This window comes from Anastrepha obliqua, chromosome 3 (genome assembly GCF_027943255.1).
Source record: "Anastrepha obliqua isolate idAnaObli1 chromosome 3, idAnaObli1_1.0, whole genome shotgun sequence".
Classification (NCBI taxonomy): Eukaryota; Metazoa; Arthropoda; class Insecta; order Diptera; family Tephritidae; genus Anastrepha; species Anastrepha obliqua.
The window spans coordinates 114,498,691-114,520,695 of record NC_072894.1 but is presented as its reverse complement, the minus strand read 5'-3'; the positions used below and the strand labels follow the sequence as shown (position 1 = coordinate 114,520,695).

Below are 22,005 nucleotides of genomic sequence, written 5' to 3'. Positions count from 1 at the left end.
TCTTTGAACGCAATTGTCTATTAATGGAATTAGTTTCGTCGTCCATCTGACACTCGGTTCAGTGTCCCAACGGCTTTGCCACCGCAGCATCTCCGTTACGCGACGCTACTGATGCGTGTTTCTTCTTGGAATCCCACGCATCCATTCATTCCCTGCCCATGAGGAGGGCGGGTATCTCCCCGCTGATCACAAAGACAGCAGCGACAGTAACAGTGCGGTAGGCTGAGGTAACTCTGAGTGCCACTGTTCGTTACACATCCTCCAGTGCTTTGCGTTTGGCTTTGAAGTTTAGCGCATCACCCCAATGTTAAAGCAACAAAAGTCATTGGCTTCGAAATTATATAATTTAAATGGGCCAGAAATAGGAATTTTGATTAAAAAAAAGTTGCACCCACATCCGAAACTTCATTTATAGTGGTGAGCCGTGATTCCTTAATTAATTATAAGGTAGCAAATAACTGCCAAGGTAATGTGTTTAAACTCGATCTGTACACACAAATTTAAAATTGACGGTACTGAGCTTGAAGAAGTTAGCTCCTTTTTCTTCTTGGAGCTTAAGTCTTCGTCTGATATTAAAAATAACATAAGTAAAGCGAAACAGACTTTGGGCTCTTAAAGATGACTGGAAATCCTCTGTGATCACTCCTAACACCAAACGTAAAATAGTCAACTCTAATGTCAAGTCCACCCAATTTAACGGCTGCGAAACTTCGAACTTTGCAGCCAGAGATTTGCAGCGCTTACAAGTATTTGCCTCCGTACTTCGCATCTTCTGGCCCAGCACCGTATCCAACCAAAACTTATGGGCTATGACGAGCCAAACTACAATACAATTGGAAATACTCAAAAGAAAGTGGGAGTAGCTTGGACACATTTTAAGAAGAGATCCGAACGACATCACCCCTAATGCGATTGATTGGAACCCGGAAAGTAGCCGACGCAGAGGGATACCATCAACAGCCTGGAGAAGAACCTTAGAAACGGAAATAGCAAGGACAACCAAAAGTTGGAACGAACTAAAGTGACTGGCATCCGACAGAAGCGAATGGAGGAAGCTTGTTGTGGCACTTTGTATCCTAGCGGAACTATAGGAATTATATTATATAAATAACTAAATGGAGTGAAATGGAGACAAATTTTCAGATAAAAATTTAATAGCCAAAAGATTTTCAAAAGCCTTGGATGGATGGATGGAAATGTCAAAAATTGTTATAAACAAAAAAGTCTTCTGGATGAGAGATTTAAAGAACTTATTTAATAAAAAAAAATGGCATCTGGAAAATATGTAGATAGCATACAGTCAGAAAGCTGGATAGAAGATGCAAAATTGCTTTTTAACAAACCACAACCAGGCAAGGCCAATGCACAGTGGTCCGACCAGAAGGCGTTGGCGGACAAAATTCAAAAACTCATTTAATTAAGCTGAAAATATATATTTAAGGGGTTTTAAGGATCAGTGATGACGAATCTGACCTTAGTTTTAGCAAATTTTAAATTCATTGAATACTATAAATACATTTTTACTTCCGTGAGTTCATTATTACATTTTTCACGACCCAGAGAGTACCACGTGGAGGTTTACGGTAAGGTTATTCTCTCCTCATTTTTTTTTTTTGTTTTTAGATTTTTTTTATTTTTAATTTTTTTTTCTTTAATTTTTAAATTTTTTTTATTTTTAATTTTTAATTTTTTTTTTATTTTTAATTTTTTTTTTGTTTTAGTTTTTAATTTTTTTTTGGATATTTAGTTGTTTTTTTGTTTTTCATTTTTCATTTTTTTTTATGATTCAGAATCCTCGGTTTCTGATAAGCTGTTTTCTGAGGCTGGATCATTTTTTAAATTTAAAAGCGCAAGAACCGTTTTTGAAAATGGTTTTGGCTTGTTTTTCGGAACCTTAGTTTTTGATATTATAACTACATCTGATGAACAAAGCAAAGCATTTAATAAATCTGTCATTGTGTCAGTTCTCGACATTTTTCGTGTATTGTTTTGTCTACAATTTTTCAAATCCTTATTGCGTGCTTCCTGAGCCTCTTCGGAGAGTTGGACAATAGGCAGCAAAGCATGTTTAATAATTAAACTCCCATGAATTAATATTTTGTGCACAGAAGCCGGCATATAATACCAATCATATAGTTGGACAAATAGTTTAGCAGAATCAAGGGCATATTTTTGAAATGCTTCAATATTAATACCAAGACCAGACGATAATGTTTGTAAAATGGTGGCAAACCGCTTGATTAAATGAATATCAATTCCAGTAATTACTGATGATACTTCAGGATCATTAAAAAACCTGCGAGCCGTGTTCCCATCATTTGTCGTTCCACTACCACCCAATAATCCCCGTCGACTTTTGAATGTTGCTTGGACAGATGTCTTTTTATTTTTTAAACTATTTTTTTCTTCTAGACTTCTAGCCTGCCATTTTTTGAACTCTAATCGATGTGATATGTGTAGTAAACATTCGAAAAATCTTATCCATGCATGTAAAGTGGGCAAGCCAAACTGAAATGTAGATGGATCGGTTTCCTTTAGAATTGATTCTTTGATTTTGTTCATCATTATTGGCGTTGACCCATATACCTTTTGAGTGGATGATATGTGGGTTAGAGCATTGCATACTTTGCCATCTACCATGGTGAGTAGCATTTTATGCGAAATTGATATATTTAATTCATTAAATTTAATTTTACTTGGTGTTAAATTATCTATTTGACTTTGTACCCAATCCCTTTCTTTCAAAGAAACTATCGAAGTCTCTTTTATGAACTGTCTTTCACACTATCATCATGGTATTGAAGCTTCTCAAGAACGTAATCTTGTAATTCTAACTTCTTTGACTCAAAACTTTTTTTTTTTTGAAGAACGCAAAAAAATAAATAACTCCTTTTTTTCAAAACTATACGTCATTTTGATTTTATTATTACAAGCAATTCTCAGATGTTCGTTAATATTCTAATCGGCTTATGCCCGTTCCTCCAGTGACAGATAAAAATGTTATATTATTATATATAATTTTATTGTATATAGTGTTATATATACATATATCATATTAATATTGTAATAATATTAAAAAAAAAAAATTTTGTTTTTTTAATACATTTTTTTTTTAGTTGTCTCTTAATGCTGATGGGGTCTGTGATGTCTTCTTCTGTCTTTTACACAAAATTGCATAAGCCATATGTAACGTTTTGCCTGTGGGTAAATGCACAAAAGCTACATTATTTTTAATTTGCGCAACTTTGCGCAACAGGTTTCAGTTTGAGATCATAGCTGAAATATGTGACTACATCACTCATGTTGATTTCAAGTGGACCGGTGTGGACCACTCGAAAAAATGATCTTTAAAAAAAAAAAATTTCGAAAAATTTTGAAATTTCAAAAAAAAAATCGGATTTTGTACCACAACTTAAGAGAATTATTACTGTTTCCGTTAATATATTCAATTATCTTTTTTTTTCAATATTTGGTTAACAATCAAATGGTAATATTTATTTGCAGACATGAAAATGAAACTCTTGTATGAAGTAAGATTTACATACAATTTCATGTTTAAAGTCAAAAAACTACAATGAAAAATTTTTTAAATTAAGTAATATTTTCAGGAAATCTGCCTTGAATATGTAAGAAAACATCTGCTTTATCAAATTTTTATTTCAAAAATGTTGAAAAATTGAATTTTGTCCGGCCGCCGGACCACTGTGCAATGTGCACATACAAAAAGCCTTAAGTACTAGTAGGATATATAAGGAATTCAATTGGTCAAAAGGTCTGGTTTATTTACAAAACTATGACATAGAATCATGTGGATAATGAGGTGACATTGATAAAGAAAGTAAAACTAACTCAATGTGTAATTTAGGCGAGCTTGAGAACATAGCACATTCCCTGGCGCGCTGCACATTATTAAAAGAATATAGAAAAGTCTTTTTCGAAAAAATTTACATTAAATAATTTACAATTGATTGAGATTCCCAATGGGGATAATTATAATTGGGTTAAACGTTTGCATTTTGTTAAATGTGCCTTTAGATACAGAGATTACTTAATACAAAATTTTAACCGAAACCCGGATAATTATTTCGCACGAAAAATAAATCGACAAACGGCTCATGGCATTGTCGTTTAATTATTGTAATATTGTTGTTATAATAAGTAATTACTATTGTAACATTTAGCATTTTATTTGCAATAAATACTACTTATACTACTACAAACAGACAAGCAATGGAGCGCGTAAAGGTCATAATAAAGATTTCCATCACACAAAATCACTTTTTTTTATATTCCAAAAAAGAAAAAAAAACTGTACCACCTTGTATATATTGTATATAAATATATATATATCAATGCTTTGTGGTGTGGGCCTTGATGTTTTTCCAAAAATAGAGTTTTTTCCGCCTTTGAACGGCAAAGAGTTTTTATAAGGAGCTTTTTCATAGCCTGCCGAGGAGGTGCTGCTATTAGAAAAAAACTTTGTTTTTATCATTTAGTGTTAGATGCGCAGTGTTTCGAGCCTGCGCATTAACGTACGGTAGTCATGCACGAGCCCATTCGGCACTCGGCCGATGATAATAGACTACCCCGAAATCGCTGTGAAGGCGCCACATATTGGCAAATTTTACTATTTACTTATTAATTTTTTAATTTCAATTACTATTTTAAAAAATATACAAAAATAATACAACAAAATAATCAAAATATACTACAAAAACTATAATAATCCAAATTATAAGCTTTGTATTATACAAAATCTATAAAAATTCGACAAATTTCCATGAAAATTTTTCATCAGAATTTTTTTTTTTTAACTTGTGGTCCATTAAATTTTAGTGCACCAAAGTGCAAGGTTAAGGTCGCATTTTCTTCGTATAAAAAAAAGAGGCCAGCCGCACTATGTGCGCATATTTGATGTGAAACTTGTTAATTTCTGGATTAAATTTAAATATATTAATGGGAATTAAGATGTTTTTTTTTAATATTACATAGAATAATTTTTTAGATTAGATTAGATTTGTGGGGGGCTGGACAAGTCCAAGCACTCAGTCAGTAGACCATTGTACTACACCCGGATAGATATCAGTAGAAGAAATAGAGATAGGAAAGATAAAAGGTGGATGGTAAAAACGGATAAATTAGTTTGAGGTTGAATAGTGGATAATATTATTATTCATTTATTTCTGAAATGTGTACATTAGTCATTTACATTGAAATCTTCAGTTTTCTCATATTAACTTATTAACTCATATTAACGTTTCAGATCGTCGCGTTGAGGAAGAAGTTTACCACCATCACGGGTGTATCTTAATAACAAACCATGTAAAACTGCGAGAATGTTGGTAATATAATATGTGAATTCGGAGTTATGTAGACACCCAAGATTACTATGTTTTGTCCATTTATCGCACGACACACAGAAATACAAATATCACGACATCTTCTGCTATAGCTGCATTTGATGTTGACTGTACAACGGTAAATTGTAAGTTTGGTGTGATAACATTCACGGTATCATTTTTGTTGCGGTAGATAGCGACTCCTCCGGTTCGAACATTATGCTGAAAACAGTGACCGACGTAAACGCAGTCCCCTGTCAGCTGTTACGATCAAACTAATGAGATCCAAATGTAAATGAAAAATTCCTTCCTTCCGTATCGTAGTATCGTAGATTTTATTTCACGATATTTAAAAATTCCCGTAATACCCTGTCAGCTGATTGCTCTCTCACCACACAGTGTTGCCAAGCAGTACATTTCAAAATCATTTACAAAATAAACCTAGAAAAATTATAATTTTTATTAAAATAACTTAAAAACACTGTTGGATAATGTTAATTATAGATAAATGAACTATGTGCATTTGTTGGTTTTTGGCTTTGGTTTATTAAACAATGAAAAATTGTAACTGATAATGCGGATGTGTGAAAAAAGTGTGTAAGCAAAAATATCAATGGCAACATTTGTAAATACAACCAAACACATACACACACAAACCGATGTATTGTTTAAATATGTATTGTTTAAATATGTATTGTAATTAAAAGAACGCAGTTGTTCTCAGGGGATGAGTTTTTGTGCTCGTTACGGGCTGCAGTAAGGGACTGCGTACGTCGGTCACTGTTTTCAGCATTGTACATTTCGTGACGGACGCTAGCTCGTGTGTCGCGGCCTTGAAATTATGTATACTCTGGCGCGCGTAAGGAAGTTTCAATTCAAAAATGTAATGCATTCTTTATATAGAGAAAATGCGCAAAAAAAATTAAAAAAATCAACGATAATTTTGAGCCACTTAACTAACACCTGCACTTTATTACCACAGTAAATATTGAATGAACTATGAAACGTGGATACTTATATAAAAAATAAAAATTAAATGAAAAATATATTTCATATACTTGTAAATATACTTTGAACATAAGCAAACTATTAAGGAAGTTATTTCCAAATACAAAAAAATCAAATCAACAAAAATAAATTTCAAAACTTGTATATATTCTATACTTATTGTGTATGTATGTACAATATATACATTTTTTTTTTTTGAAATTTGTTCAATTTTGAAAATTTTGTACAAAGTTTTGAGCTTTGAGTAATATGGTTTTTGTGTGAGAATGCATTATACTTTTATGAAAACAAAAAAAAAATTAATTTAATTAATTTAAAATGATTTATTTATTAAAAATTATTGAAACTTCGTAACAACGTCGCGCGCATATCCCTATCCTGTCTCAAGCAATAAAAAAATGTGTTTTTCGACCTTTTTTCAGATTTTGAAGGTCATTTCACAATTCTTAGTACGCACTTTTTTCCCACTTAACTAGGCCTACCGTTTGGTGTATACCTCGAATAAAGCATATTTTTACTGTCACACAATGCAATAAATTTAATAAAGTTCGCTTAAAAAACCACACGTAAAAATAGTTTAACTTTACTCAGCATTGTTAATGAACTTTCTGAGCCACCCAATATAACAGATATTTATATAAATATGGAAAAGTTTTTTAAGCTTTTAGCCAAATTCGCAATCCCTCAAAGCCAATTCGCTTATTGGCGCGCTTGACGTTTGCATACGCATTCTACACTTTCAGGTAAACAGATCGTTGAGACCGCTGAGCGTGTGGTATGAAATTTTTTTAACAATTTTATTTTCTACCTATTCTGATACTGTTACTCATTTGTAATGTTGTAATGTGTACGCCTGCGCAGTGGTGCGGTGAATAGCGGCATTGAAATCGTGATAGTGATTAAAAATCGGCTACACACAAAGTTATTGAAGCAAACGTGCGCGAGTGGCGCTAGCTAGCGGCTGATTGAATTATATTTACTGATATACATACATTCACACACACATACATACATATATGCATAAATTCATCTATACATGGCAATAAAATAATAGCTTTAGCCATGATTTGTGTGACGTAGCGCAGGTTGCGCTTATAAGCTGAACGTTCGCGCTTGTGTAAAAGTGTGTTTTAATAAATAAAATTGAGAAGAATAACGGTAATTGGCTTGTCGTGAAAAAAAAACTATTTTTTGTGAATTTTTAATTTTTATATATCTATAAATGAACTATGTATTTATATTGTAAATGGATGCTAAAATGAAATGGCATTTGGTGCAAACGAATTATTGAAGGGGTAAAGCCACCGCAGCAACTGACAAATACGCATACTTTGTGAAATTTTTACACCGTACAATGAAATAAATCAGAAATGTGAAAAAATGTACATCAAAATTAAAACTATAATTATTTTTTTTAATTAATTAATACATAGTTTACAATATTAAAATATTAAAAAAGCGGCTGCACAGCTTTTTTTCCTCGAAGCGTTTTTTGAGTGGCACGCAGTCGGAGCAATGAAGCAGCACTGGAAATTTGAATTCATAGTGAAAAAAATTGTTTTTATTATACAAGTGGCCGTGAATCTATCAATATATCGGAAAAACGATGTATTTAAAAAAAGGTTAACATCAAAGAAAAAAACAATTTGTAAAAATGAGGTATTTAAAAAAACAGTTCAAAATAAAAAAAACATAATTCAAAAAATTTGTATATGCCATTTTAAGGCATTACATCATATTATCGGAAAAAAATCAATTTGTAGAGATTTCTACAAATCATTGGCTACTAAGCTAAAAAACTAAAAAGGTTTAAAATTAAAAACAAAATTAAAATTAGTTTATAAAAACCACTTTTTTACTAAAAATAAATAAATTGTTTCATTAACAATAATTTAAAAAAATATGTAATAAATAAAAAAAACTAAAAAAAGTTTGAAATAACAAAAAAAATAGAAAATTGTTTATAAGAACAACTTTTTCAATACAGAGTTTTTATAAAAAAAATATGTAATGCTTATAATAATAAAAATTCAGTATGAAGTATTTGTGAATATGGAGTAAAAAAATTGTTTCATTAAAATTAATTTCAAAAAAAATAATATAATAAATAAAAAATAAAAAAAATTCTAAATTAAAACAAAATTGTTTATAAATAACACTTTTTTAATAAAAACATTTTATAAAAGCAAACATATGAAATACTTTTAATATAAAAAACCCCATTACGAAAGTATTTGTGAATATGGAGTAAAAAAATTGTTCCATTAAAATTAATTTCAAAAAAAATAATATATTAATAGGTCTATTAATTAGTTCGTGCGGTTTTACAACAGATGGCGTAACTTGATTATTATTCCATCGATCCACATTTCCAAACATTCATTGGAGAGCTACTGTCGTAAGGCACAAACGTCAGTATAAGTTTTTTATTTGAAGCGTAAACAACAATATTTTTACCACACTTGAAAATGTCGAATTTCGTGCCAAATAATGTGTTTTTGCGGGGAATTCTTCTTCATTATTTTAATATGAAGAAAAAAGCAGCCGAAAGTCATCGTATCTTGGTGGAAGTTTATGGTGAGCATGCTCTAGCTGAGCGAATGTGCCAGAAGTGGTTTGCACGCTTTAAAAGTGGTGATTTTGGCTTGGAAGACGAAGAACGCGAGGGTGCGCCGCCAAAGTTCATGGATACCGAATTGGAGGAATTGCTCGATCAAGATCCGGCTCAAACGCAAGAAGTGGTTGCAAAAACTTTGGGAGTTGATCAATCAACCATTTCCAAACGTTTAAAAGCCATGGGAATGATCCGAAAGGTAGGCCATTGGGTGCCGTATGAATTGAAGCCAAGAGACGTTGAACGCCGTTTTATGGCATGCGAACAACTGCTTCAACGGCACAAAAGAAAGGGTTTTTTGCATCGAATTGTGACTGGCGATGAAAAGTGGGTCCATTACGACAATCCAAAACGTCGGGCAACGTATGGATACCCTGGCCATGCTTCAACATCGACGTCGGCGCAGAATATTCATGGCCTGAAGGTTATGCTGTGTATCTGGTGGGACCAGCTGGGTGTTGTGTATTATGAGCTACTGAAACCGAATGAAACGATTACGGGGGATGTCTACCGACGACAATTGATGCGTTTGAGCCGAGCACTGCGAGAAAAACGGCCGCAATACGCCGATAGACACGACAAAGTTATTTTGCAACATGACAATGCTCGGCCACATGTTGCACTAGTGGTCAAAACATACTTAGAAACGCTCAAATGGGATGTCCTACCCCACCCGCCGTATAGTCCAGACCTTGCGCCATCCGATTACTATCTCTTCCGATCGATGCAACATGGCCTGGCTGACCAGCACTTCCGTAATTACGATGAAGTCAAAAAATGGATCGATTCGTGGATTGCGGCAAAACCGACCGAATTTTTCACAAAGGGAATCCGTGAATTGCCAGAAAGATGGGAAAAAGTAGTAGTAAGCGATGGACAATACTTTGAATATTAAATTTGTAACCATTTTACGTCAATAAAGTTTCAAATTTCGAAAAAAAACCGCACGAACTAATTAATAGTCCTATATAATAAATAAAAAATAAAAAAAATTCTAAATTAAAACAAAATTGTTTATAAATAACACTTTTTTAATAAAAACATTTTATAAAAGCAAACATATGAAATACTTTTAATATAAAAAACCCCATTACGAAAGTATTTGTGAATATGGAGTAAAAAAATTGTTTAACTACACTTATTTATAAAAAATATATAATAAATAAAAAAAACCAAAAAAAGTTTAAAATAAAAACAAATAGATTTTTTTATAAAAAAAACTTTTTTAATACGAATTTTTTATAAAAAAAAATCAAATGCTTATAATTATAAAAATATATTATTCTTCTTTAATTAAAATTAATTATAAAAAATATGTAATAAATAAAAAACAACTAAAAAAATTTAAAATGAAAAAAAAGTTGTTTATAAAAAATACTTTTTTAATAAAACCTCTTATAAAAAACATATGAAATACTAATAATAAAAAAAATCCATTACAAAATCCATTCTTTAAATCGTTTAATTAAAATTATTTATAAAAAATACGTATTTAATATAAAGAAAAAAAACATAGTTCGTACTTTGTATAAAAAGTAATTGTGACCTAATTATGCAAATTTTGTTTAACAAAATTTAAAAAAAATCCATACAGAATATAATTGTGAATATGCGGCTTAAAAAAAATTTTCGAAAATTAAAATAAGACAAAATATGTAATATATTGAAAAAAAATCAATCCGTACTTTCATATAAAACGTACCTTATTGTGAATAAGCAGTTAAAGGCCTTTTTTTAATAGAAGTCTTTTAGAAAAAAATACTCCTATACAGGAAATAATTGTGGAGATGCAGTTAAAAAAAATTTGGAAAATTATTTATAAAAAAATATTTAACATAATATATTGCAGTATTCCGTACTTCCATACAGAATGTGACTCTGAATATGAAGCTAAAAAGATTTTATTCATAAAACAATAAATTATTTAAATAAAATTTGTTATAAAAACAAAAATATATATATAATATACTGCACAAATCCAAACGTACTTAATACAGAAAATAATTGTGTATATGCACTTAAAAAAATTTTTTTAATTTTTTTTTCAGTAAATTTTTTATCAAGAAAAACACAGAATGTGACTGTGAATATGCAGTTAAAAATATTTTCGAACATTACTTATAAAAAAATTTTATCATATATTGAAAAAATTCATTCGTATTTCCGTACAGAATCTGATCGAGAATAAGCAGTTAAAATTTCAAGTCAATCAGTTAAGATTTGCTCGCATTTTTTTAAGTAAAAGACAAAATTTCAATTTTTCTCTTTAGTTTATACGGTTCCACAACCCCCTTAAAACAAGGAATTAAAAAAAAAATGTATGTTATATTAGTACATTTCTTGGTCAATTCTGTTAAACGCTTGTATGTATTTATATATACAAACGTACACCTGTGTTCACAATAATAGCAGCGCGTCATATTGCAAAGCTTTGATTACTTATTTATTTATTTTTTTTTCTACTTTTTTATAAAAATGTGGTTCATACTACATTAAACCCCAGAGAACTGAGAATTTTATATAAAATTTCAGAAAATTCAACAAATTTCCGTCACATTTTCAAGAATTTAAAATATACGAGACCACCTGCAAAAAAACTGTCAAATATCAACTCAACTTTTGATCTACTTTAAACTTCCACTTTATCAAAATGCAATGGACTTTTTGGTGAGAACTTTTTGAGAAATTCTATATAGGCTGTTTTGTAACCCATTCATTTTTGATATAATAAAGTGCCAGTTCAAAGTAGCCCGAAATTCGCATTGGTTTTTGATAATTTTTGTAATGGCGGTGTTATGCATTTGCTTTTATACAACGAATGCGCGAAATGTCTTTTAAGTAAAAAAAATGTAAGAGACCGCCAGCGAAAAAACTGCCAAAAATTAACTTTTTCTAGAAATTCTGTTGAATTTTTTAAATTTTGTACGAAGTTTGAAACAGTAAGTTTTGGCTTTTATTGTAGTGTAAACTATATATTTATCATATTTTGCGCTGCTATTATTATGAACATAGGTGTATATTAGGATACGTCAATTTTCAGATTCTGATTTTATATAAAATTCTCAGAAAATTAATTTTCATTTTAATGCAATCTTTTTTTTCAATAAAAACTTCTACTAGGGGATTTTTTTTGTATGAAGAATTTATTTTTAATATCAATTCTTTATTTAAAAAAACTCCACCACGGCGCTACAAGCCAAGTTATGTGTAACGTTTATCTTATTCTAACAGGAATTACTGAATGTAATTTGTTGTACAATAAAATCAAAAATTAATTAAAAAAAATTTGTTTCTAATAATACATTTTTTTGTTTTTTTACTTTCTACAGGAGTTATATTTTTCTGCTTTCTATCTTCAATGTCATAACTCTCTTTAAATTATCGTATTGATTAAAATAGTTAATATTAAAATTTACTTTAGAGCTATGCACTAATGCACTTCTTTTCTTAAAATTTTATGTAGAATCCTAATCTTTGTTAGGAAAAAATTGCCTACACCAATTGGTCCACCCTAATGTCCATACATATATATATACATGAAAACACATATTGTACAAATCTTAACACTTTGCTTTGAAGGCTGTTCCCATATCAAGTTGCCTTAATTATCTATTTATTAAAATTCTTACCTTAAATTACCCGGATCTTTTTAAAGTGGTGCTCTTCGCGTTTTTAACTACACCGCTTTAATTTATCGGAAGAATATTGAATTCAAATTATTTGCCTATCGGAAATATGCAATCGCCGGCAAGTGCCACGCAGAGCATTGAATCATTGCCTGCCACCAGCAGCAGCGATGAAGAATCCACCTTGGATGCGATACTTATACGTTTGGGTGAATTCGGACGCTTCCAGACTGTAATACTCGTGCTAACCTGCCTGCCGGTGCTGTTCAATTCCGTTTCGTCGATCACATACGTTTTCACAGCTGGCACTGTAGCGCACAGGTGAGCACAAAAAAAAAACAAAAAACATAAAACAAAACCAAATAAAAATAACTAAAAATGTTATATAAATGCTAAAATCTACTGCTGAGCACACTCAGTGAAATGAAATACTTTTACCGCAATTATGTGATTTTTGCATAACAGACGTATTGAATATGAACGTGCGACAACAAAAAATATTATACCTATGTACATATGTATGTAGTCGTATGTTTTCAAGATGATTCAAATACTATGTAAATCAGTTTTGAGCTAGTGAAGTAAAATAAATACAGTGGTCACACAATTTATTCGTACACTCACACTTTATATACAGATATACCTAATACTTAACACGATTTATACAAAAGAATAAAAATTTAATACATTGGTAAAAAAGTAACATTTTTATTAAATGTTGAAGGAACAAAAACTTCCAAATTGATTTCTGGAATAACTTAAGGCAATAACGAAATAAGGCACAATTTTATGCAAAAATATTATTCGTACATAGCCATATAAAGAATATTTTATTAAAAAAATAATAGAAAAAACAATTATTCAGTACTTTTTTGAGCCGCTTTTAGCTTTAATAACTGCTTCCAAATGTCACTGCATGCTTTTTACCAATACCTTGGTTTCATAAGCTGCAATTTTCTCCCACTCAACACTTAGAGCTTGTCTTTAATGACGACTTTGATGTTACTTTGTGGTTTCTCTTTTTCCATTCTAAGAGCTCCCAGACATGCTCAATTGGGTTTAGATCCGGTGTTTGAGGTGGAGTTTTAAGCTGCTTGGAGTGGTTAATAAGCCATTCTTGTACGAGATAAGATGAGCATTTTGGGTCATTGTCTTGTTGAAACAAGAACCCTTTAGCATCCAGCTTAAGTATAACGACACTATTATTCTTCAAAATGTTTAAATACAGATGTTCTACTCCAGCTGCAGCTACGCACTCCCAATGAAGGAGGAATCATTCTTAATGGTAGGAATACGATTTTTTAATGCTGTTCTCTACACGGGCCGTTTTATGAGTGTTTTCCAAATCTTATTTTATTCAACGTGAACAAATATAATTGATGGCCAAATGTTCATGTAATATTGAAATATCAGGTTACGCATCCCATCAACGCAACCCGTTTCGGAAAACCTTCTTTAAATTCGGCAGGAGGAGTTCGGCCAAACGCCCAATTATATAGCTTCCCAGCAAACACATGGAAAAATATTCTCCAATACTCTCTTAGTTATCAAGTTATCAAAATGCATTAACCATTTTCTCAAATCTTATTCCTAAATTGTACTGAAGTTCAGAAATATCGGATGCTTTTTAAGAGCCTGAGAACTTAGAATGATAATACAAAATAGAAATCTTGTTGATATGAATTCTTTTTTTATTTTAGTCTGGTAGATAATTTCATAGCTTTTATTTCTTGAATATAAAATCTGGCATATCTTCGCCACTATCCATTCGATCAGTTAAATTTTCGACTAGTTTTGCCAATAAATCTATCTGGCCGTATGCCGTCAATGGTGACTGGAATATTGCAATAAATCGATTGTTAAGCGCGCTTTATGGCAAGTTGCGCCATCTTGTTGAAACTGAGTGTCGTCGATGTTTAGCTGATTAATTTTAGAAACAAAATTTTAGAAAGAAATAAGGACCGATGATGCCGCCAGTGCTCTATGAGCTACGCGAACAGATTTTTTTTTTTTTTTTTTTTCAAACAGAAATGTCAACGCAATTTACCATTCTCAGCGGTCAAACCACAGTTGTCGATATCAATAGTTCCATACAGCTAAAAAAAGCCGGTAACAGCTTCTTTGAATATAAATACAAATACAAATATGGTACAATCGGCTATAACAGGTTTGGCAAATCTGCTATGGTGAAAAACAAAATTGTGCGGGCAGCTTCGGATCCACGTGAGCGGGTACTCGGTGACAAGCAGAGATTGCCTCAATGAAGAAGCAGCTGACTGGCTGCATACTTGTGCAATTACTGTAAGGTAAGTAAATATCTATACCGACAGCCAAGCAGCACTTAGGACCCTAAGCTGGATGATGGTGCGCTCGAAACTGGATGGGAAATGCTTGCATTTCTTTAAATCGCTTCAGAAATTAAGCTCATCTGACTACTTGGGCAGAGGGGCATTGCAGGAAACTGCTGGGTGGGTGAGATAAATAGGCAGGGAACCGGTAAAGTAGTTTCCCTGCCAAATGAAAGAATTTTTCCCATGTTCTACTACTGGAAAGGTAGTATTCGCGTCCACTCCACGAACGTTGTGCAAGAACACAAACTTCTAAGGTCTCCATGTGTAGATCGAAGACACTCGATGGAGATTCTAAGGTTAAAAGGGAAACTCAAACTTGAAAGACTTTGTATATGGGTCTATGTAAAATATGCGACTTTATTTACGGTTCTCGGTATCATACTCAAATATCCAAGTCTCATCTCCAGTGACTTCCCGACTCATCCGATGTCTGACGTCGTTCTGAGTGTGGGACAACGAATCATTGCAGATAGATTTTCGCTAATTTTCACAACGTCTCTACGGATATTACTTTCGAAAAACAAAAACGCGCATAAAAAATTAAACGTGTTAGCGACCTCGAAAATCGAGTTTTCTTCAAATATTTGCATAGCACTACAAACAATCAAACTAAGTTACCTTCCCATTTTAGAGATCTATAAAATAAAGCTCGTTCGAGGGACTTTAAAGACTTCCGTTTTCAATCATAAAATATCTCCATATTCTCTTTCCTCAGGTGCAACATCACCGAATGCGATGGCCCACAAAGCGTCTACGATGAGCCATGGACGAAATACGCCATTCCTACGAAGAGCCGCGAACTAGATCAATGCCGGCGTTACGCACCCAGAGCAATTACAAATTGGACAACCCCACGCGCGGATGAACAATATTGCGGGGCAGACAATTTTGATAGCGAGGTGGCACAGGATTGTCCAGGCAATAGTTTCATATTTCGCGATGAAGAAGTGACGATATCGAATGATGTGAGTGTGTAGCGAAATGCAAGTAACAATATACCAACATACATCCATATAATAAAAGTAATAAAAATTTTATCAATCCACATATGCAGTTTGGCATTTACTGCGATGACGAATGGAAGCTGACGTTGGCAGGTACGGTCAACAATGTGGGGCAATTCGTTGGTATACCACTCGGAGGGCTGATATCAGATAAGTGAGTGCATTCTCTTATGCTCGATCAATATTCAGTTCTATATAGTTGGTTGGGAAATTTTTGTTTAAACATTATTTTTATTAATCTACCAATTCACAGATATGGCCGTCGTAATGCACTCACACTTGGCGGCATACTAAGCGCCATATTTGGCATTTGGCGCTCTTTTACCACAGCCTTTGTGCCATTTCTTATTTTCGAGTTCCTCGACAACGTCGCCAATAGTTCACTCTATACTATTTGCTTCATCATTGGCATCGAGCTGGTGGGGCCGAGTAAGCGCGTGCTTGCTTGTAGCGTGATTACAATCTTCTATGCCATTGGTGAAATAATCTTGGCCACAGTCTCGATGTATTTCCCGAATTGGCGTATTATGCTACGGATTTTGTACATACCGGCACTAGCCATTTTATCCTACTACTGGATACTGCCAGAGAGCGTACGTTGGCTACTTAGTCAGGAGCGTGAAACGGAAGCTACGGACATATTGAAGCGTGCAGCACGCACGAATAAACGTCGACTGTCTGATGCGACGCTGGATAAATTAATATTAGCGAATCGTGAGAAGCTAAACACTCAGGGTGGCAGGCGTTTCCCTATACGTGAGGCATGTGGAAAATTATTTTTTCGTATTGCAAACTGTTCGCTGAGTTGGGTAGTCATTGTGCTTGTGTACTATGGACTGAGCTTGAATTCGGTGTTTTTGGGCGGCAACAAGTATTACAATTTCATGTTGATTGCGCTAGTGGAAATTCCAGGCTTCTTCTTGCCATGCCTAACAATGGATAGATATGGCAGGAGATATTCGCTCTGCGGTTATATGCTGCTCAGTGGCTTATGTTGTTTGTGTACGGTTTTCGTGGCTTCAGGTAGGAGTATTTGATCCAGATGTATGTAAATATTCATATTCATTACTAATGTGCTTTTTTCACCTACTCCAGATCAGTATTATCTGCAACTAACCTTGTTTTTGGTGGGCAAATTGTCCATTACCGCAGCGTTCCAGGTTTTATACTTTTTCACCTCGGAGATATTTCCAACGAATCTGCGCAACAGTTTGATGTCATTTTGTTCGATGGTGGGACGATTTGGAGCGATGGTGGCGCCACAAACTCCATTGCTGGTAAGCTTTAAATATTTATAACTTCATCATACGTGTAGAAACATAAAAAAAAATAAAAAATTATTGGCGCGTACACTTCTGTTAGGTGTTTGGCCGAGCTCCTCCTACTATTTGTGTGGTTGGTCTTGATGTGTTTTCACAAATGGAGGGGCCTACAGTTTTAAGTTTGTCATACAGTACGGGTATATTTTTCAGCGAGCTTCTGCGGTCGATCTTTCGATGTTTCTAAACTTTTATTCTTCTTAATTGACACACTTAGGTAATAAGCAAATCTATCGAACCCTCAGTCGATTTTCAATTACGCCATCATCATACGCCAAAATAGCTAAAGGGCAAAGGAAGTCACCTCCTTAAAGGCAGTAGTAGTACTGGCATCCACTCATAGAGGGATCCCTTCTCTTCGAGTTTCAGTGCGAGTTTTCTTATCAACTACATCATCGCCTGGGTTTTTGAGAAAAAACTATCCGAACTTGTTGATCGTTGCTGGCAGACCGCCTGCCAGGTCTGTATTTCAGTTAGCAAAGAGACTACGTCAATTCAACAAAGAAGATTGGCAGAATCAGTGTAGGTTATTTTTGTTTGCTTTCGATATTAAAAAAAAGGTTAGTAGAAGAGGGCATTGTCCCATCACACCCAACAATATGCGTATAGGCAGCAGAGAGGACATTGCATAATAAAATACTACACCCTTGCCATCTCCTTTCGGGCAAGGAGAAGTTAGTTGTGCCGTTTATACCTACCACCAGATGATTTGGTCGTCACTGATCCGGCAATCGATTGGCGTGAAAGTTAATCCAAGTGTCCGCACTTTTTATACTTTTTGACTAGTCTGAGGATTTTTTTATGTATGGACAATTAAGTAGTTCCGACAAGAAAACTGGTTCTTCAGTGTCCACTGATGAACTGATGTCTGGAAACAACACAGTATGTGACTCACATTACAAACAACGTGTTGTCCCGCATACAACAAGCAGCAGCAAAGATTGGATGGATCGGATAGTCGCAGCGAGAGTTCTGTATGGATGTCACGACCACGAATCCCTTTAACAAAGTCAACAGGGGTGGAACAGATTGGTAAGTGCCTCACGAAAGCGACGACATGATCCAGCCAGCGTAGCCACTGGATCTTTATCCGCTGCGTTATGTTTATGTCGTCATAAAGCTCATCGTTCCATTACCTGCGATAATCGCCGTTGCTAACGTGCAAAGTTTCAAAAATCTTCCGCATAATCTTTCTCTCAAATACTCCAAGGGACGCCTCATCGGATGTTATCATCGTCCAAGCTTCTGCGCCATACGATAGGACGGGCATTATGAGAGCCTTGTAGTGTTAGTTTCGTTCGTCGAGAGCTATCGGAGTTAATGCTGGTTCCTAAATAAACGAAGTCTCTCTCGAAATCATAACTGTCAACAGTGACGTGGGTGCTGATACAGACCCATTTGCTTCGCTTCTTTATCCAGTTTGGAAAAGGCCGAGTTAGCAGCGCGTTTGTTAAGGCCGATGATATCGCCTGAGCGATTGAATTCTGCGGCTCACACGGTCTTTTCCAGCATCAGATTAAAGAAGTCACACGACAGAAAGTCACCTTACTTGAAATCTCGTTTGGTATCAAACGGCTCGGGGAGGTTTTCCCCAATTCCGGCGGCGCTTTTGGTATTGAGCAACGTCATTTTGCATTGTTATTTAGTTCCTATAATTATAGTACATTTATTAGAAGCCCTCAAACCTCTCAGAAGACCAAAATGTTATACTATAGTCTTCAGGCTCGCGGAGATTTATAAATCTTCCGAAAATCACATTCTAAGGCCGCTTAATTGGATGTTATCATCATTCATAACTTCGACAGCTCGAGAGGGCTTTACTACTCATTTATTTAACTACTCAACCCTAAATAATACTTAAGCAAAAATGAATTTTCGCGGCAATTCAAAACTGATATTTTGTGGGCTCAAAATGTTTTAAAAATGCCACTCAGTGCAAAGTTAATAGTCAGGCGCGATTCTACATAGATGCAAATCTATATATAAATCTATAAAACTGTTTAAAATGAATTATGTTTCAAAAGTGACACCTAGATGTCAGTAGTGAATAATTTTTAAGCGGCACCTTTTTTCTATGGCATCTTTAACATTTGTCAAGTAGGCAGATATACAATTTTACACGATGGAACAAAGCGTTAAAATTATTGAGACTTTTTAAAAAACAGAGAAAGAAGTGTAAAGAATTTAAAGCAAAGTGAAAAATCAATTTGTTTACATTATTTATTCATTTTAAAACAACATATAGACCCGTTTATTGAAAGACCCTTCACATGCTTAGCTACATTTGCATTTTTTCTTACCTACTTTCAGACTAAATACTATGAAAATGCACCAGCAATACTGTTCGCGTTCTGTGCCTTACTTAGTGGCTGTCTATCGCTGCTGTTTCCCGAAACCTCAAATACGATTTTGCCAACAACGTTACACGAAGCGCATAAAATTGGCAATAAGAAACCTTCGAAGGATCCAAATAGCAGTACAGTTAATTTAGAAAATGAGAACACTTACATATAAGAAATATGGTATACCATAATATTTAAAAGTAAACAGAACAGTGCCGAGTAACTCTCAATGAAACTCAATTATAAAAGTAAGAATATTTAAAGGATAATTTGTGGAATACGAGGTGTGCTCAAAAAGTATCGCGAATATTGTGTTTTTTTCAAAAATTATTTATTTATCCATAAATATCTATTTTGTCCCCTTCAAAGTAATCCCCATGAGATATTATGCACTGGTGCCAACATTTTTCCAAACTTCGAAGCACTTCAAAAAATCATTTTTTTTATCTTGTTCCGCTCCTCCTTCGATGCCGTCTTTATCTCGTCAATCGTAGCGTAGCGTCGTCTTTTCATGGGCCTCTTCTGTTTCGGGATCAAGAAAGAGTCACAGGGGGCCAGATCTGGGGAATACGGTGGCTGTGGCATCATTAGTGTGTTGTTTTTGGCCAAACGCACAAGCAACGATGTGTGAGCAGAAACGTTATCATGATGCAAGAGCCAATTTTTATTCTTCCACAAATCTGGGCGTATCTGGCGGATTGCTTCGCACAAATTGCGCAGAACTTGCAGGTAATATTCCTTATTGACCGTTTTACCATGTGGGAAGAGCTCATGATGGGCTTTTTTCGGTCTTGGTTCGTGCGGCACCTTCCATTGAGTTGATTCAGCTTTGATTTCCACGTCATAACCAAAAACCTACGATTCGTCACCAATCGATATGTCTAGGTTCTCAACAATTTCTCTAACGGTGATTCGACAATTGGCCAATACCATTTTCTTCACTTCATCAATTTTTTCGTCTGTTGTGGAAGTACTCGGACGTCTCGCACGTTTTTCGTCGTTCACATCTTCTCGGCCTTCTGCGAACATTTTGTACCACCGATAAACGTTGCTTTGGTCCAAAGGAGCTTCTCCGTATGACACAGTCAACATTCGGAATGCATCCGCGCCCTTAATTTCGTTTTTCACACAAAATTTGATACAGGTTCTTTGATCCATCTTTTTGAATAGGTGAAAATCGATGACTAGCCGAAACACGTGCAAGCAAATGGCCGAACTCGTCGGCATGAGTGAGAGACATGAGTACCAACATATCGCCATGAAAAAATGGCAATTCGAATATACGTCACCCGCGAAAATTCAAAATTCGCGATACTTTTTGAATACACCTCGTATAGGCAATTAAAGAAATATTTAATATGCAACTCGCCAGCTAGTCGATAGTTCTGCAAGACTTAGAGTGAAATATAATATGCACCATCGTTAAACTTCGATGAAAATAGTAGATGACATTTCCTCACAGGCGCAAATGGAGTAGCTGCGTAGTAGGCCAAGAACATAAGAGAGCTGTAAAAGTGCTACCAACATTTTTTTAGATGAAGTTGGTAGTAACTTAATATTTAAGGAGCTCACAGATTACTAAATATTCTAATAATTTAAAAGCCGTAAAAAACTTCAGACTACTCAAAAATTGCAAAGTGCTAAAGATTAGTGAATTGGTGGCAGGCAGGTAATTTATTAATTGGCTGTTAGCCGTTTTCCAGTTTACAAGTTATATAAAGTTTACGCTTAACTACAGTTAAATAATGCATTTAAATTAGACAAATTGCGTGAAATTATTTTTTTAAAGTAGTTACTCACTTGCAAAATGGAGTTAACATAGCTTTTCTGGCTTAACAGGAAATGTTATGCTAACAGGGATAGTCGAATTTTTCAAGATACTTTCAGGCTCAGCCCGAACTGCAAGCAAGCAAACAAAAGAGGAGTAATTAATTAAGTTTTGAAAGAATTTAAAACGAATTAATTCATAGTTATGGAAATATTAAAAAGAATTACTGCTTCATTTATTTTTAATATAAATATACGGGGTTACCGGAACAGACGTTCTAGACATCAGTTAGATAATTTCTGATTAATTTGATTACATTTAAATAAAAAAATATGTGCTTATACATATATAACTTTACAACTTCGGAGATATTAGATTTCAAAAATTATTTACAAAAAAATTATAAAAAGTGTATTGAAAAACAAAATAATCTGGCTTGTGCATTCACTTTTTTTTCAAATGTTAGTTCAAGCGTGCAACTTTTCTTTTTATTAAAGAATATGTAAAAAGGTAGTAAAAATTATCAACAATATTTTTACCAAGCCCGGACAGTTAAAAATGACTTGATAGAATTTTGAATATACGGTTTTTCACTAAGTGTTTCCTATTTCAAATCATTAAAAAACATTTTTTT

At 33.8% G+C, this 22,005-nt stretch overlaps 1 protein-coding gene across 1 annotated transcript; it reads left to right on the top strand.

The window, feature by feature from the left end:
- The first annotated feature begins 7,894 nt into the window (after nucleotides 1–7,894).
- On the top strand, nucleotides 7,895–21,740 carry LOC129242350 (solute carrier family 22 member 4-like). Its single transcript, XM_054878943.1, has 7 exons — nucleotides 7,895–7,969; nucleotides 12,617–12,908; nucleotides 15,654–15,903; nucleotides 15,993–16,096; nucleotides 16,196–16,965; nucleotides 17,038–17,219; nucleotides 19,572–21,740. Exons 2-7 carry the CDS (start codon nucleotides 12,697–12,699, stop codon nucleotides 19,773–19,775), a joined length of 1,722 nt encoding a protein of 573 aa, XP_054734918.1. The 5' UTR covers nucleotides 7,895–7,969; nucleotides 12,617–12,696; the 3' UTR covers nucleotides 19,776–21,740.
- Nucleotides 21,741–22,005: the final 265 nt, after the last annotated feature.